Below are 19106 nucleotides of genomic sequence, written 5' to 3'. Positions count from 1 at the left end.
ATATACATTGTAGTAAGCTTTATACCAAAAATTATGATAAAAGAGACGATTTTTCATTTCCTATTGTTAATCATCCATTTTAAGATGGCGAAGTTCCCTTGTCACATCTTATGATGTTTAAATATATCCACTTGTTCGATTAGCTGTGTATATAACAACTTATTTGATTTCAACGATAGAATTCTCTGTATTTTTGAAAACTTATCACACCGGGATTTCAATATCACAAACAAGTAAAAACTAAATGTTACCACCATTACACGAACTTCATTCGCAAATATAAACCAACACACAGACACTTTATACAATCAGGTATTTCTCATCCAATAGTGTATGTTAATATTCTTTATAAAGCCGAAAATCTCGATTTTCACCCAAAAGCTAACTAAACCTTTGCACAGACTTATTTGAAAAGGATATAGTTACGATACTGTTTTAAAGATTGCATAGTTTGGTATTAATAATGATTCACTCATAGGGTCTTTGCATCGGAAATAAACACAACCAGTTGTTTGCATGATATGTTCTTCTCATATATTTTATGATGTTTTGTTAATACACCCCTAACGGTAGGGTTTGTACTTGGTTTTCTTTTGCATATTACTTGTTTAAATTTGATTCATGCTAACAGAATATTTTACACATTATTTCATATACATATACAAGAAAAGGTGAATGTCAAAAAAGTATAAACTTTTTTGTATGAGGCGCCGAAAATGTAAAAGGGCGAGGTTCATTTTTGCGCCTAATACATAAAAGTTTATATTTTTCCTACATTGACCTAATATTGTCTTTAAACTGCCTCTTAAATACTATTTAAATTGTTAACCTAATTTTAAACTTTTTTTCATTCTTTAAGAAATCCCTGATTGTAGGAAAAAGTGATCAATGATGAAATTGACATTGCACAACATATAGCTGTGTTACTATATTTAGGAAATAAACAAAACTAGTTGCAGTATCAACCAGATTATGTAAAACTAGCACAATTATTTATTGAATTTCAGTTTGAAATAAACATTTTATAGTTGTAATTCTATTTTTTTAATATTCTACTCGTAGTAAAGTAAAGATACTTATTCATCCAGTTCATTTATAAGATTTTAGTTTGGGACAACTTAACGTACACGATTTATCTTTTTTATAGTTTGGTTTAGAATAAATATCGACATAGCTAGATAATACAATTAATTATCTAATTACTAACACAATTCTATATTAAGTAAATCATTATTGTTATATTATACATCGAATACCATAATTACAAACCTGATATCAACATTTAAAAAAATTTCCTATGACGTCACATTTTTTGCGTATCTAGTCGGTGACAATGCATGATTCTTTTGTGCTGTTTAATGTGCTGTCATATTTTGTTTAACGTGGTGTTCTTTTTTTTTTATTCTGTATGAAAGTTTACTAAAGGTTAAAAAATCTGTATTAATAGTTATCAAAGGTACCAGCCTTAAAATTTAATACGCCAGACGCGCACTTCGTCTACATTAGACTCATCAGTGAGGCTCAGATCAAAATAGTTATGAAGCCAAACAAGTACAATGTTGAAGAGCATTGAGGACACAAAATTCCAAAAACGGGTAATCTATTCCTGAGATAAGAAATTCCTTAGTTTTCTAAAAATTGTTTTTCTAGCAATCAACAAATTCAAATACCAGAGAAGTGTTGACTACGATAATTCACTGTTGAGGAACACATCTAATACAAACGTACTGAAAACTTAAAACGAACAAGAGTAAATATGATGTCATGTGATTTGCCTCTATTCAAAGAGGGACAGTCAAACTCATAAATCTAAAACAAACTGACAACGCCATGGCTAAAAATGAAAAAGACAAACAGAAAAACAATAGTACACATGACACAACATAGAAAACTAAAGAATAAACAACACGAACACCACCAAACACCAGGGGTGATCTCAGGTGCTCCGGAAGGGTAAGCAGATCCTGCTCCACATGTGGCACCCGTCGTGTTGCTTATGTTATTACAAATCCGGTAAATAGTCTAATTCGGTAGGTCACATTCATGAAAGGGAATGGATTGTAGTTCCGACGTAAGGAACATATCCGATATCATTTGTGAAACGGTAATTCCATAACGGTCAACCAACTCGTGATGGCGTCCGTAAAATTTACGAAGGGATGATTTCAACTTCACCATTTGGAACTCTTGGTTCAATTAGTTCAATTGTTTTTCATCTGAGTTAAAATTTGAAGATCTTGTTATATTTTATGTTATTTACCACTATATGTTATGGACAATATTTTGATTTGAAAGAACACTAGTGAACATATTGTGATCTGCGTAAACTTGCACATTCATACATTGAAACTAACTGTTTTTTGTCGCCAAAACATTCGAAATGCATTTGACATGCATGATATAAAATTTAACATACCCCACTCCCGTGTTATGTGGTTGTTCGCTTAGTAAAATATAAATGATTAATCATATTATTTAAATATTTATTAAATAATACTATTTGTCAAATATGTATCAAACATATTACATAATATTATTAGTTAAATATATATTATTAATAAATAAAATTATTAGTTAAATATATATTAAAGTTGAGAAATGAAATTATTAGTTAAAGATATATTAAAAATATAATTATTAGTTAAATATATATTAAAAAATATAATTATTAGTTAAATATATATTAAAGAATATAATTATTAGTTAAATATATATTAAAAAATATAATTATTAGTTAAATATATATTAAAAAATATAATTATTAGTTAAATATATATTAAAAATATAATTATTAGTTAAATATATATTAAAAAATATAATTATTAGTTAAATATATATTATCAATAAATAATTACATTATATGTATGTTTCATTATGATACTTTATTTTGATTGGCTAACTGCACATCACGTGTTATTCCGTAAGCAACTACATCTCTCAATAAAACTTTTCACTCATGATAACACGTGGTCCCACAATAAAGTGCACAGGTGAATAAAATACAAAAATTATAAAATTCGTGTTTTCATGATCATAGCTAAAAAATGTAATTATAAGTATTGAATGCTTCTTTTTGTAACTATATAGTGTTGTAAAAGCGTTGACCGTGCGCACATTTTTAGTATGAAGCGCTTCTGCGCTTCATACAACATGTACTTCGGTCAACGCTTTTACACCCCAAGAAATTTACTAAAAGAAGCATTCAATTCTTAAATAAAATTATAAATTAAATATGTATTATTAATAAATAAAATTATTAGTTGAATATGCATTAATTAAAATTATTAGTTAAATATATATTAAATAAAATAAAAGCACTATTTATTCAATACAAAATATTTCAACAGTTTTTGAACAGTTTGAGATCATTTTCTATGTTTATCTTGTGCCTATTCAACACAATAACACAGGAATATGACAGTTGTTGTCCATACGTTTGAAGTGTTGCATCATTTAATTAAGGACTTTCCGTCCTGAATTTTCCTCGGAGTTGAGAAATTTTGTAGATTTTTCTTTTTTTTCAGATGATTTGGAAACGTTTAAGAATATAAAACTGAGTAATTTTACTGCTTTTTAAGTACATGATTTATTATGTAAATTAAAATGAAATATGTTATGCATAATTCTGAGCCATCAATCTGTCACAATTACAACAAAAAAGTAGATATTGATTATTATAATGAGTAAATTGAGATACAAAGAAGAAGAAAGATGCAATACGTGCAATTTTTCATGTAGAATGTATCATCTTTAGTAATCTTTCATAACATATTGAAAATAAGTCAAATCGAGTTATTTATCTTGTTTTGAAATAGTAATATCACAAGAATTAAGATATTTGAATTTGTTTTTTAAACTTTTGCAGAAAATGTTTATTTCAAACTGAAATTTAATACACAATCGTGTTAGTTTTATTTTATCTTGTTTATATGAAAACATGGGTTGCAGTTATTGGTTTTATTATTAAGAGGCTGTGCAAGTAAATATCAGGCAACTCATATTTTTTTCCCAGTGAATGTTTGGTTCCAATGCAATGTTTATATCATACAAAGGATATATATGTCAAAAATATTTTTGAATCAACAGTGGATGGCTCAGAAAATTATTTTAAATTTCATTAACAATGCAACAAAATTTTGTACAAAATGAAGAGTTATCTCCCATTTTCAATGAATTGTCAGTGCTTTCTATGTACTATTTTCTGTTTATTTGTTGCAGCTAATAATAATTAAAACAAAACCTTTTAGAAAGAAGGAATTTCTGATATGAAATAGATGAAAAAAAAATAAAAACAAAATATGTCATGTGCCATCCACTGCCTTGGTTGTCCATGGACACCCTCTTCAAGCAATAAAGTAACTTAACCACTGAACTGAAAAGTGTGTCAACACCACACTTAAAATCACCTTTGACTGCCCTATCTTTACCTGTAGAAATGAGATCAATCAAACGTTATGGATGAACAGTTGTTAAATTATTGCACGTTAACAACTTTGAATGTAATCTTAAAATCAATTACGGACGTTTACCTTTACAAAAGCATAGATTCATATTACATTTTTACATTAGCAATCTCTGGTCCTGATAATCTATGCATGTAATATTTGCCACTTGACCATAAACAATAATATCGTCATCATCATCGTTGACCAAGCAATAAATACATCAAAGTTATTAGATGAATGGCTTTTGTTGTATTCAAATTTATGTATACATTTTGTAAAAAAAAATATACGTCATAAACTTTTTTATTACATATAATTTATATGTATGTAGGTCTTAAGCCTTCAACTGCATGATCAATAAATTCCTCGATGTACCGAAACCTGTTACATTATGAAATTGAGAAAAATGTTTGAAGAATATGATCATAAAACTGTTTTAAGACGGCAAGTTATACAATGTTGTAAACCTGGCATATAACGCATCCGATTTCATCATAAATATTCTTTTTTATATAAAATAGTAAAATTTTTGTGACATCACGGTTTATAATTGCTTGACATACAATATGCACAATGGATATGCATATGTATGACATTTTAAGATAACGTGTAGTAACAAAAAAAGGCTATGCTTGATTTGGATTTTTTACACTTCGCTTTTCACGATTACAGGGATACTGGAATCTACACATCTTATCTTCAACACACAGCATGCACAATTGATACAATGTTGTGCATACATATATAACATTTATAAATCAAACGTGTAGTAATCATACAAATACATTTAACTAGAAAACTCTATGATGAATTGGATTTTGAACACTTCCTTTTTTACGGTACTAGGGATACTGGAATTTATGCATCTTAATGTCCAGTACGATCAATCTCAAATCGTGTATATTCAAGACAACACCATATTATTATTTCGTACTTTGGGTTAGATCGAAAAAATACTGTGGATTTTCAAAGTGTTTGCTTACTAGATAATAATTCTCCGGGAAATATTGGAATATTCTTACTAGCTGACACATTAGTCTTACTCCAAACTTCTCAAAATGTTACTTTGACTGTTATGAACCAATCAGCAATCCTCGGGTGAATTCGCTACTTTCCGTTTGTATCAAGGTACGGAATCGGCCGAGTTGTGACGAATGTGTACGAACGTTTAAAATTAATCAAACGACAAAAGTTTCCGTGAGCTGGATATTAAAATATTCAGTGTCTTGAAATCTCCACTTGTATAACTAAGTTACGACTTATTGTCTAATTAAAGTGGAATAAGATCGGTATTCAAGCCATAACAAGAGGGAAAAGAGAAGAAAAAAAATGTCCGACTTTTCATCAATCATCTCGTTCAGTAGTGTCTTTCAATATTTCCAACTATCGAGTATTGTTTTGACTATGGTATTTGGAATAATCATATTGATAGCACTTCCGATTAAATTTTTGAAGCAAAATCACAAATTTTCAAACAGTTTATATCTTGTTTTGTTAATTGGATTTTTTCATGAATGCTTTGCGTTTATGACCTGGCTTAAATCAACATATCAATTATATGGAATCAGTCCATTCGTATTAGATAGCTACTCATTTCCCGTCGCCTGTTTTATCTTTACACTTGGCGTAATATTTATGACAGAATGGTCAAAAGAGGAATTAAGAACCAGACTCAGTACATTTATATATGGAGTTTACATGTCTTTAGTATTGCTACTAGTTATCGTAATGGGAGTTTTGCACAGCTTTAGCAGCCAGCATCACAACATTGAGTTCCACAAGTCTGACTTCTTCTATTCTGATAGAACAGATGATAATATACCGAGAGGACCTGTATCTATGGTTGAATACAAAAGTTGTTTTGTATGCTGTGCGTTGGAATATGTTTTAATTTATGCTCCTGTCACTTTTATCTTGCTCTGGAACGTAACAACATGCGGGCCTAGTGGTCAACAAGGTAACTTAGTGTATAATTCCGAGTTTTGTGATTTTGATTGAAATCATATTTTATTCATTAAGATATGAAAGAGATTGAGCAACATGCACTCTCCAAGTTTTGTCAGGTTGATGACTCGCTCATAATTTGATAAAAACCTAAAGAGTAAATTTTTCTGATAATCCATAAAGGCCTCTACATACTGAAAAAGGGGCTTTCTTCAATTGAAAAAGGCATACGTCTTTGCATTTCCTTCCAACTATGCGATGTTTTCATGTTGAACTTTAAAACTTTCAGCCTTAAAACCAATTACAAAAAAATACAAAAAATACATAAACTTTTTTTTCTATTCATGCAGAAACTAAATTTTGTTTTAAATAAGACACTTGTAAAGTAATCTGATTATAAACAGTTAAGCCTATCTAATTGTTACAAGTTGTTTTTAAAGTTCGTAAATAACGTTAAAATTTAAAAAAAAAACTAAAAAAAAACACACACACACAAAAAACGAACTCCGAGGAAAAGTTAAAAGGAAAGTCCCTTACCAAAATGCAAAAACAAAAGCTCAAACATGTCAAACGAATTCGAATGGATAACAACTGTAATATATTCATTACTTGGTACAGGCATGTCTTATGTATAAAATGGCGGATAAGACCGGGTTTTATAGCTAACTAAACCTTTCATTTCTGTGACGGTCGTATGCCATTCCTTTATATTGACAATCCATCTAAATATATAGATTTATTGACCAAAAAGCAAAACCACAAAAATACCGAACTTAACACTGATCTGACAAGTAAGTCATGCCTGTTCCAGTGATCATATAAGAAGTTTTGTTTTTGTATTTGGTTAATAAATCACTGATTACAGTTAATATGGCAAGCTGGAAACGGGATAGTCCACAAGCATATAAGAAAAAACTAAGGATTTTGGTTTCCGGCAAATGTGCCGCTTGCGACAACGGTTGTTGAATGTGTGATTGTGTCGCAAACATGGAAACTGCTTAATTTAAAAATAGTCACTGATAGTAGCAATGACGCACTAATTTTCATGGAGATTATTTGGTCCTTTGTCAAGGTCTTTTGAAGTTTGATACATTTACTTTTTATGATATTATTGAGAGATCTCATATGATTAACTTTGAAATTTAATAAAAGAAATGAACACATTGTGTTAATAGAATAAGAGTTTACGTTATGTAGGTCAAACACAACCGCTGTTTCCGTTGTACTGATCAATACCAGTAATTTGTTTTTTACTGTTTAGAATCGATTAGATATAAATATATATTTTATATTCAGAAAATATATTGTGAATTCGAGATATACTGATTATATCTACCATTTTCTTCATAGGAAATGCCTGTACAAAGCCAGGAATATCAAAGTTAATATATATTCGTTTCATGAGTTTTAGCTTTTAATTTTACCATTTGATTAGGGACTTTTCTTTTTGAAGTTTCCACGGAGTTTTTGTGTAGTGATTTTTATATTTAATGAACTTTATACAAAAAACTACACCTCGCTTTTTTTTGGTGATTTTGATAGTGTAATACATATGCATTGAAGTTCTAATTCTCGTTGAGGCGAGATTAAAGTCAAGTCTTTTGTATTTCTTTTTTCATACAAGAACTAATACATGTTCTTCTTAATTTATAACATGAAACATTTATAAATAAAATGTTGATACACGAATCTTGTTCACATCACATCCGCGACAAAATATGTTGCAAGTTCGGCAAACTACTTATGCGTACTAATTTTCACCAGCAAATATATATATAAATACAATATATGTACCCATTGTACACTTCTATACTTTATGCTTATCTTGAATGACCTTTTTCAGGCCAGCATCACCAGCAGTGTATGATGTGTGGAAATAATCTTATGGTACAGCGGTACATCTTATTGTTCATGTTGTTTGTGATTTGGATCGTGAGACCAATTGTTTGGATTATCAACTTCCGGTACAGTTTTTTGTCACAAGATATAATTCCAAGCATTACAATGTACATTGTGTATACTTCTATGCTTTGGCATTTTCTACAGCAAGGATTTGATAAGAACAATTGCATCGATGATAGCTGCAATCACAGATAAAATAACTTGCTTGGATCAGAAAAGCAAGAAAACCTGATCCTTATATAAACCTATCAATTGTGTATTAAAGATTGGAAAGAGAATTGTAGTTTTTATTTTTACACTTTTTCAGTGGTTGCTTTGACCTCTTATGGACCTTAACATACTTGCTTGTCAAGAGGTGATGCAAGAGGTCAAAGATAAGTTCAAATTGAACTTAAAATGTGAAAAAGGATTCTTTGTGAAGTAGAAACATCATACAGCATTTGAATACTGAAATTAATCTGCGAATATGTAACTTGTATTTGTATACTGAGCATTGAAGCACAACAACTGTATTTGCATCAACCTACTTATTAAAGATACTACTTTAACATTCTGAAACTGAGGCTGTAATGAAGACAGCACTACGGGTTCTTAATTCCTCTTAATATTAATTTAACGCTAAAAAGTGGAATTACTCTTGAACCACAAGTTAGGTTTACCATCAGTAAAAATAATTCAGAATTTGAGTTTCTGGAGGTGAAGTTCCGTTTTCCAAAACATCTAATACGAGAAAAAAGTGATAATCGTCAATATCAAACTTGATCGCAATTATGTCAATAGTAACAACATAACAAATTATTGACACAAGTTCAGCGATTCATGAGATACTGCGGGGGAAAAAGAAGAACATATTCCAATTTAATCAATCACCTTTGTGATCTCATAGTAGCATGATCTCCAAGTATGAAAGGGCGTATTGGGACACCAAATTCCCTTATTTCGGAATGTGATGTGTCGCAGCTATACATGCGTCATTAAATATGTAAAAGGAAGGGTGTGTCGTGCACAAATATAATCACAAATGTTTAAAAAAAAAAGTAAATCACAAAAATACTTATCTCCGAGGAAAATTCAAAACGGACAGTCCCTAATGAAATGGCAATAAATTCAAATGATAAAACACATCAAACAAATATTATCGGCTTCTTCTATCATCACAACGGAGTGTTTACGAATGATCGGATCGGAATCAGAATATGCCTTCGTATGGAGGTGTCTTCCCGGTTGTCCCGCTTTTTAAATTACAAGTAAAAAAAGTAATAAAATTGTGACAAATAATATTTATTTTATTTTATTCATAGTAGGAACAATTGAAGTATCATATAATATTATATGAAGTTTTAATTATTTTTTTTATAAAATTTAGACTGAGATGCAATTATTTTGTATTTAGTTTTTATTGGCGGTGAACTAGCAGTCAGTAACTCTCAGATTTGTACTTGGTGTCTTTGTTATGGTGATGTCACAAGTCAGGAGTCTTTAATTCAGTGATGGTAGTTTGTTGCTGTGTAACATATTTGTTTTTCATTCATGATTTTGTACATCAATTATGTTATTACTTTTCTCGTGTGAATTGTTTTAAATTTGTCATTTTGGGGATTTTTGTACCTATGTGGTATTGGATTTGCCCATTGTTGAAGGCCATATGGTGGCCTATAGTTTTTAATTTCTGTGTCGTTTGGTGTGTCATTGGCAATCATATCACATCTGATTTTTTATGGAAGTCTTGCTCTGCTTTATCGTTGGGGAAGAGTCCTGTTGAATGCAAAAACAATGGGAATATTGGAAAAACATCCTTTAATAGTGCTTCTTGAAAAGGCTGATCTGACAAAATTCTAGACGGGAGCAAATATTTTTCTTTCTTTTCAAATGTCTCTTATATGTATTTTATTTAATCTTTTATAACAAAGAATTTGAAATAAAAAGATTTTTGTTCTAAAAAAAAAAGAAGAAAAATCCAAACTAGACAAATATTGTCGGCATGGCCAATTGTCACAAAAGCAACAGAATTTTATAAAAGATTCGTATGTTAACACCTACCTCAAGTATATCAAGTTATATCTATCCAGATTGGTCCACCCTATCTTTATTGAAAGTATAAAAACAAGTCTTATTGTGAAACTGTGATTTTTTTTATGATAATAGGCAAAAAAATGGTAATATGTGATGAGAACTTTTTCAATAGTCATATTAAAACCAAAAAATCAGGTTAAGAAAAAAAATATGTTTAATTCGAAACCTTAAAAGATATATTTCATAAATCAGAAATATTACATTTTTGTCGAGCCTTCGACTTTAGTCGAAAAAACGATACTTAGCAATCCTACATTCCGTCGTCGTCGTCGTCGGCGGTGTCCACAAATATTCACTCTGTGGCTAAAGTTTTTGAAATTTCAATAACTTCCTTAAACCACACTGGATTTCTACAAAAATTGGACAGAAGCTTGTTAATGACCATAAGATAGTATCCAGAAGGAAATTGTGTGAAAATAAAATTCCATTTTTTCCGTATTTTACTTATAAATGGACTTAGTTTTTCTGCGGGAAAACATTACATTGACTCTATGATTAAAGTTTTTAAAAGTTTAATAACTTTCTTAAACTATCCTGGATTTCTACCAAACTTGGACAGAAGCTTGTTTATGATCATTAATTAGTATCGAGAAGGGAATTTTTGTAAAAATAAAAATCCATTTTTTCTGTATTTTACTTATTAATGGACTTAGTTTTTCGGTTGGAAAACATTACATTCACTCTGTGGTTAAAGTTTTTACAATTTTAATACCTTTCTTAAATTATCCTTGGTTTGTACCAAAGTTGGACAGAAGCTTGTTTATGATCATAAGATAATATTCAGAAGTAAATTTTGTAAAACAATAAATCCATTTTTTCCGTATTCTACTTTAAATGGACTTAAATTTTCTGCCAGCAACACATTCACTCTGTGGTTATACTATTTTTAATTTGTACCAAACTTAGACAGAAGCTTGTTCATGATCAAAAGCTAGTATCTAGAAGAAAATTTTGTTATTATTTGGTACCTGTGTACCTGTATTTTACTTATAAATGGACTTACTTTTTCTTTCAGTTAACACTACATCCAGTCTGCAGTTAAAGTTTTCAAAGCATTTATTAGATTCATAAACTATCCTGGATTTTTACCAAACTTGGACAGAAGCTTCTTACAATCAGAAGATAGTATCAAGCGGAATATTTTTATTGATTTTTTCCCCTCGATTTTGTTGAGCCTGCAATTTACAGCAAAAGTAGGCTAGACACTGGGTTCCGCGGAACCCTTACAATTTTTTCAATTAAAAGTGTATTGATATATCAGTTTAATGGATTACAAAACATTTTTTTTTGATACTTTACAAAATTAATATTATATGTGCAATAATTAATTCTTGCTTATCATGTTTATTTAGCAAAACAAACAACAGTTACCTTGTTTATCTAACAACATTCAACATTTTTAAATACATAAAATAACGTGGGACAATCAGAACTTTTCATGTGGGACAATCAAAACTCTAAAATTTAAAACAGTAGGACGACTGGGAATAAACCCGTATAGAAGAGGAGCGAAAGATATTAAAGGGACAGTCAAACTCATATATCGAAACTAAACTGACAACTCCATGGCTAAAACGAACCCCACCAAAAACTTGGGGTGATCTCATGTCCTCCAGAATGATAAGTAGATCCTGCTCCACATGAGGCACTTATCGTGTTGTTCATGTTAGTAGTTACAAATCCGGTAAATAGTCATAACTCGGTAGGTCTCATTCGTGAAAAGGGAAGAGGATCGTAGTTACAACATAAGGAATGTATCCTATATCATTTGTGAAAGCGTTATTCCATAACGGTCATCCAACTCGTGATGGCGTCTGTATATAAATTACAAAGGGATGATTTGAACTTTACTTTTTGAAACTCTTGGTTTAATAGCTTCTTTTTGAGGAGCAACTCTCTATCAAGAAAAAAATTATAGGAAATATAAGAGTGAAATGGCTCATCGCAGAACATTATTTTACTTAATAAAAAATTGCTTTTAACTATCCCTGGTTGATACAGGATTCATAGTTATATATCATTAACATATATAAGTTGCAACAAAAAGAAATAGTAGGCAAACAATTGAGAAATTCGGTTCTAAAACAAGAATTAGTGGGTAATGGGCAAAGAAAATTGGAAAAGTGAAAAATGTTCTAAAAAATTACAAATATTATTATTAAGTCCCCTCTACGAGGTATCATACATGTCAATAGATGGTAAACTATTTATCGATGTAAACCAAAATAACATTTTTCATGTATTTTAAGTAATTTGTAAACATTTTATATGATTATTCATACAAAAACATTTTTATTATATTTTTGTATAAAAATCTGTAGGTGAATAAATCCAATGCTACATCGATCTAAACGTCACAGTCTAGTGGAGAATAAACATAATAGGGAAAAAACTAGTGAACAAAGAATTGATTTAAAGTTATTTTTAACACCTACAAGTTTAAAACGGTAGGTTATTCATATAAATCTTGCAATTGATTAATGTAAATATCACCATTTATACAGATTCGTACTTTAAGAAAAAATGTGAAATTGATTTGATTGACTGAGGGATCATTGGTTAATGTCCAGTGGGTTGTATTTTATACAAATTGAGGACGTCATGATGGGTTTATATTTTTTGCGGAATGTACTTCACTAGAGCGAGACACTACACAAGTCAAATATTTATATACTATCGCACAAGGGAATATTGCACTGGAACACGTCTAGGGGTAAGTATATTAATAATGGATAAAAAAGAGACGTCACAAAATGCGTATTTAAGAACTCATTTAAATAGACAACTTGTTGTACTTGACCGACACACAGCATGATTTTGATTGAAAACATGCAATTTAACAAGGTAATAGTTAATTGTAAGAAATTTCAACCTGTTCGGATACGTCTTGACGTTCAACAGTTAATATTTCATACATATCCTAGACGGCAGCATATAAAGGTACATTCGGAATAGTTATGGCACCCCAGAGGCTTTTTAACGTGCTGTCGCACAAGCAATCTACGTCACAGAGTTATATTCTTTCGTAAACGCTTCGCAAGACTTCACTTTAATGATCGAACATTTTCTACCTTTGCCATTTTATATAATATAAACATCACAAAACAGATTTGTGTGATCTAAGTTCTTTATTATTCTGTTGAAGAAATTGAAGTCATATGATTGATTGTTTAAAGTATCCATGGCCACTGTCGTATACATCAAATTTATGAAAAATGTGATACCTTTTCAAATAATTTCCAAAGAAACTATTTCAATGTGTTTTGAAATTAATACTGCAAAAATACACTCTTTATTTTTTCATGAATAAATAAAAAATAATAATTATACTCTTACATCTAATCACAGCTCTTCATGTTTTATTTCCCACACACGCCTTGCTAACACATAAGGCTAAACTTAAGCCATTAATTTGTAAAACTACTTTAAGCTTTGAATTAAAACGAAGAATGGATCGGAACGGATATGAACTATATGTTGAAGATTCTTACAAGACAAACAATCACTGCAGGACATGTTACCTACCCGGACACTGCTTGTTGTCCAGCGGTGAATGTCATGCATACTAAAGACTACATAATATTACATTACCTTGGTCTTTACCAGATCGGGCATTCGAGACAATATCCATTTTTGAACGACCTATAATTTTTTGTGTTTTGGAATTTGAAAAAAAATCATTGTAATGAATTAATAAGCTTATTATAATGGAATACACATTTCTGTGTTGAAAGCAATCACTTGAAGACATTCAAATATTACCGACATTTAACCAATTGTATGTGCTGATCGTATCAACCAATACATAATCGAACTGAAATCTTAAATTGTATGACAATTGTTGCAGTTTGTTACAAATTGAATTAAAAATGTCTCATTTTTTTAAATATAGCTGATAAACTGATGAATTAGGAAGTCATAACAGTGGATTACAAGTGGAAATACAAGAAAGCCAGCACGAGTGAATGATGTTCGAATTTTTTTCATTCAACTTTTCTGAAAGTTTCGTTGAAAATGTTCATCTCTCCTGCATATTACTTTTTCTGGTTTTGGGAATGCTCATACTTATATTATTTCTATCGACATTCTTGAAGTATGACCACACAAATTCACATAGTTTATTCCTCGCTTTGTTTATCGGATTCGTTCATCAAAGTTTTGTGTCAATGCACTGGTTAAAATCAACATATCATATCAATGTTATTACTGAGTTCGTCTTCGATTGGTACACGTTTCCTGTTGCCTGTTTTATATTGTCGTTTGGAGTGATGTGCATGACTGAAATTTCAAAAGAGGAGTTGAGAACAAAAATATTTCAAAATGTAGTTTTTATTTCAACGGTTTTGTTGCTAGTTTTTGGAATTGGTGTTTACGGTTTCAATAACCAAGATGCGAATTATAGCCAAGTAAAGTTTAACAAACCTGGATTAGGCAATATGATAACAATCGTGAGTTATGCTTTAGAATATATGTTAGTTTATGCTCCACTTACTGTGATCCTGCTCTGGAACATGAAGGGATGTGTTCTCGTTAAAGATAAAAAAGGTAAATATATGTCATTTTCTTTATACTTATATATATGAAGGTCTAGATGGTACACAGCTTCTTTAGTACAAGTAATCTTGATGAACAATTCTAAAGATGAATATCAAATATACATCTGTAAAACTGTATATAAGATGTACACCTGTACAGCTGTATATAAACTGTGGATAGTATCGTATTACGCAAGGTGCAGTGGCTGTATCTATATGTTTAGCTTATACACAAATTTAACAATTTGCAGTTAATGTACATTTTTACAAAGTTGTAGTTTATAAACAGCTTTAAACATGTGCAGTTTACATACAGTTTTACAGATGTATAGTTTATCTACTGGTTAACATAGTTTATATACCTCTTTACAGATGTACAGTTCTTATACAGCTTTACAATTATACAGTTTATATACAGCTTTACAAATGAACATTTGATATGCATCTCAAGAACTGTTTATCAAGATTACTTGTACTAAAGTAGCTGTGAACCATCTCAATGTTTTTTAAATACAATATAAAAAAAGAGAGAAGAAAAGTAACGGAAACGTTCTTGTGTTTCTTTATACATGAAAACAAGACAAATAAAGACAACAGTTGTAGACCGTTGTTCGAAGGTCATAAATCGATTGAGAGAAAAGAAATATGGGTTACAATCTAAAACTGAAGTAAACACATCCACTATAAGAGGGAGGAAAACAACGAAACAACAGAAATATAAATAAAACAACTCGATTCTGCTAATTTTAATATGTCCGAAGTATTAAAGAAATCTGTATTAAAACTAGCGCGAATATCATATCAAGCAAAAGTGTGGTCCCAATATTCTATATGCACCAAAGTCTGTGATACTTGCTCTTACATTCCCCCCTACAAACCGATATATATGCATAACAAATTTACCCAGCATTTAAGCTTAAGAATTTTATTGAAAAACTTAATATTGATACTTATATTATGAATTAGGTTTAACACTATGTACATCTGTATACCCATGCTTGGATCCCCCACCCCCTCCCCCGATATAATAAAAAAAATACAAAATGAAAAATAAAGCAAACTGAAACATTTATGTGTTTCGACATAATTATATACTAGTATAAAAACGAAGTAAATAACTCGATTCTGCCTATTTGAATATGTCAGAAGGATTAAAGAAATCTGTACTTTAAACGAATATTTTGTCGTATTCATCTACATCTACTTTGTGTTTTTACGTCTTTTCATTTTATTCCTTATAGTAATCAATATTTACTCTTTGCAGGTGAACATCACGACGAGCAGTGTATGACGTGTGACAATAATATCATGGTACAACGACATATCTTAATATTTATGATGTTTGTGATTTGGATCGTTAGACCATGTTTTTGGATTATAAACTCTCATTTCAATGTAATTACACAAGATTTTATTCCTAGTATGACAGTGTGTATGGTTTATATTTATATACTTTGGGATTTTGGTATATATCAATTAAGGGACTTCTTATGTAGGATGTCATAGTTGTTAAAACAGATTCAGAATTTTGTTAAAGCCATAAAAACAACATTGTTTTCTTTATTTATACATTTTTACATTCAAGAAAAAAAGTAAAGAAATCTTATCAGGTATTTTGTTTGTGTCATTATATATTCCTACATATTGTTTTAAAACAAGCCGGATTTAATTTACAATTGCAATATTAGTGCATGTTGAACACCATTCATGAACCGTAAACTGATACTAATGTTTAAATATTGAGAACACATGTCATTCTTAACATGCTAAATTCTACAACTTCGTCCTTGAGTGTGAATATTAGATAGTTATAAAAGGTACCAGGATTATAATACAGTACGCCAAAAGCGCGTTTCGTCTACAAAAGTCTCATCAGTGACGCTCATATCAAAATGTTTATAAAGCCAAACAAGTACAAAGTTGAAGAGCATTGAGAATTAAAAAAAAATAAAAAAAAGTTGTGAATAAATTAGTTTGATGCCATATGACATATAACACACATATTTACAAGTACTACTGGTAATGAATTCACATATGCAATTTTGTTTTTAATCTATGTGATAAAAGGTCAATATGGAAAACTCACATGCGGTTACATCAAAATCATTAAGGTCTCAGAGGACAATCCAAAGCAAAAGACAATTAAAATGCATACCATAATGTACTAGAAAAACTAGTACAAAGAAAGATAACTCTGACGTATTTATGAACAAGTATTATTAGTTACATAGTGTGCTAGTGACCTAATAAGGTATATATGGGGTCAGCAAATTCCAAATGGTGTGTAATGTTATAAGAATGTACTTAGTGCTATGAGTGGTAAGATTGAGAAAGGGAACATTATCTGTGTCTGTATGGCTTAGGGTGAAGCTTTCCCAAACATCTGCCTGAGATCCCAAGCTCGTCTCAAATGCATCTGAATGAGTAAGGGCACAGCTTTGCAAACATATCAGGAAATGGTTCCAACTTAATCTACAGTTTATTGAGTAATTGTACAAGTTATCATTCATCTGATTAATGTTTAAATGCTATGTTATTTTTATTGTAACTAGCGGTATCTAACAAGAGTTTACTTAATCTTCTGATAATATAAGATACTTTGTAATATTTTTTGAAGTAAGAACTTTGTGCTTTGCTTTCCGAATGTACGTTTTATGGAGTACATGAACAGTTTTGGTATTTAGATGAGTACTAAAGCTATAAAGTTCAGAATGTGTCTTGTGTTGTGTTATGAGAATGTACTTAGTGTTATGCTATAATAATGAACTAAGTGATATGCTATAATAATTTACTTAGTGCTATGATATAATCATGTACTCAGTGCTATAATTTAAGAATGTACTTAGTGCTATGCTTTACAAACCAAGTGATAATGAATGCACTTTTTCATACATAAGATTGAGAAAGGATAAATCATATGTGTCTGTAAGTCTAAGGGTGAGGCTTTCTCAAACATCTGCCTGAGATCCCAAGCTTGTCTCAAATGCATCTGAATGATTGAGGGCACAGCTTTGCAAACATACCAGAATATGGTTCCAGTCTAATATCCAGTTAATTGAGTAAATATACAATTCCTCATTCGTCTGATTACGGTCTAAATCCTATGTTATTATATTGTATTTAATGGTATATAACAAGAATGTACTTAATCGTATGTTAATATAATTTACCTGGTGTTATGTTTGAAAGTAAGAACAAACTTCTATACTAAAAGAATGTACGTTTTATTGAGTAAGTGTATCCTTTTTAATTCATCTAATTGAGTACTAAAGCTATTAAGTTCAGATGTGTCTTGCCTTGTGTTATGTTATACGAATGTTTTAGTGCTATGTTATGAGAATGCATTTTGCTAAATCTTCAACGAAATAAGTAAGAATACAACTTCTCATACATAAGATTGAGAAAGGATACAACATATGTGTCTGTATGGCTTAGGGTGAAGCTTTCCCAAACATCTGCCTGAGATCCCAAGCTTGTCTCAAATGCATCTGAATGAGTAAGGGCACTGCTTTGCAAACATATCAGAATATGGTTCCAGTCTAATCTACAGTTTATTGAGTAATTGTACAGGTCCTCATTCATCTGATTAAGGTCTAAATGCTATGGTTTTTTTTCTCTATCTAGTGGTATCTAACAAGAATTCACTTAATCTTCTTATATTATAATATAACTTGTGTTATATTTCTAAGCAATAAACTAGTGCTATGCTTTCCGAATGTACGTTTTATTGAGTGCATGTACAGTTTTGGTATTTAGATGAGAACTAAAGCTATGCAGTTCAGAATGTGTCTTGTGTTGTGTTATTAGAATGTACTTAGTGTTATGATATAATAATGAACTAAGTGCTATGCTATAATAATGTACTTAGTGCTATGCTATAATCATGTACTAAGTGGTATGCCTTAAGAATGTACTTAGTGCTATGCTTAAAGAATGTACATAGTGCTATGCTATAAGCATGTACTTAGTGCTATGCTATAATCATGCACTTAGTGCTATGCCTTTAGAATGTACTTAGTGCTATGCTTTCAGAATGTACTTAGAACTATGCTATAATCATGTACGCAGTGCTATGCTTTAAGAATGTACTTAGTGCTATGCTATAAGAATGTACATAGTGCTATGCTATAAGAATGTACTTAGTGCTATGCTATAAGAATGTACTCAGTGCTATGTTTTAAGAATGTACTTAGTGCTATGCTATAAG

General features: G+C 30.4%; 1 protein-coding gene and 1 long non-coding RNA gene across 3 annotated transcripts; both read left to right on the top strand.

The window, feature by feature from the left end:
• The first annotated feature begins 5183 nt into the window (after positions 1-5183).
• LOC134694933 (uncharacterized) lies at positions 5184-8561 on the top strand. The gene is made up of 2 exons (XM_063556043.1): positions 5184-6402; positions 8233-8561. The coding sequence occupies exons 1-2, from the start codon at positions 5775-5777 to the stop codon at positions 8484-8486; spliced, it is 882 nt and encodes a 293-aa protein (XP_063412113.1). The 5' UTR covers positions 5184-5774; the 3' UTR covers positions 8487-8561.
• Positions 8562-12779: 4218 nt separating this feature from the next.
• LOC134694033 (uncharacterized) lies at positions 12780-16512 on the top strand. Of its 2 annotated transcripts, none has more exons than XR_010102546.1 (3): positions 12780-13077; positions 14257-14909; positions 16164-16512. It is a non-coding gene; the product is annotated as an uncharacterized LOC134694033 (long non-coding RNA). The 2 variants fall into 2 exon arrangements; XR_010102547.1 differs by lacking the exon at positions 12780-13077 and adding an exon at positions 13101-13208.
• The last annotated feature ends 2594 nt before the right edge of the window (positions 16513-19106 follow it).

The sequence above is a fragment of the Mytilus trossulus genome, chromosome 13 (assembly GCF_036588685.1).
Source record: "Mytilus trossulus isolate FHL-02 chromosome 13, PNRI_Mtr1.1.1.hap1, whole genome shotgun sequence".
Taxonomy (NCBI): Eukaryota; Metazoa; Mollusca; class Bivalvia; order Mytilida; family Mytilidae; genus Mytilus; species Mytilus trossulus.
Note: the sequence above shows the minus strand (reverse complement) of the source record. Positions and strands in the feature narration are given on the sequence as shown.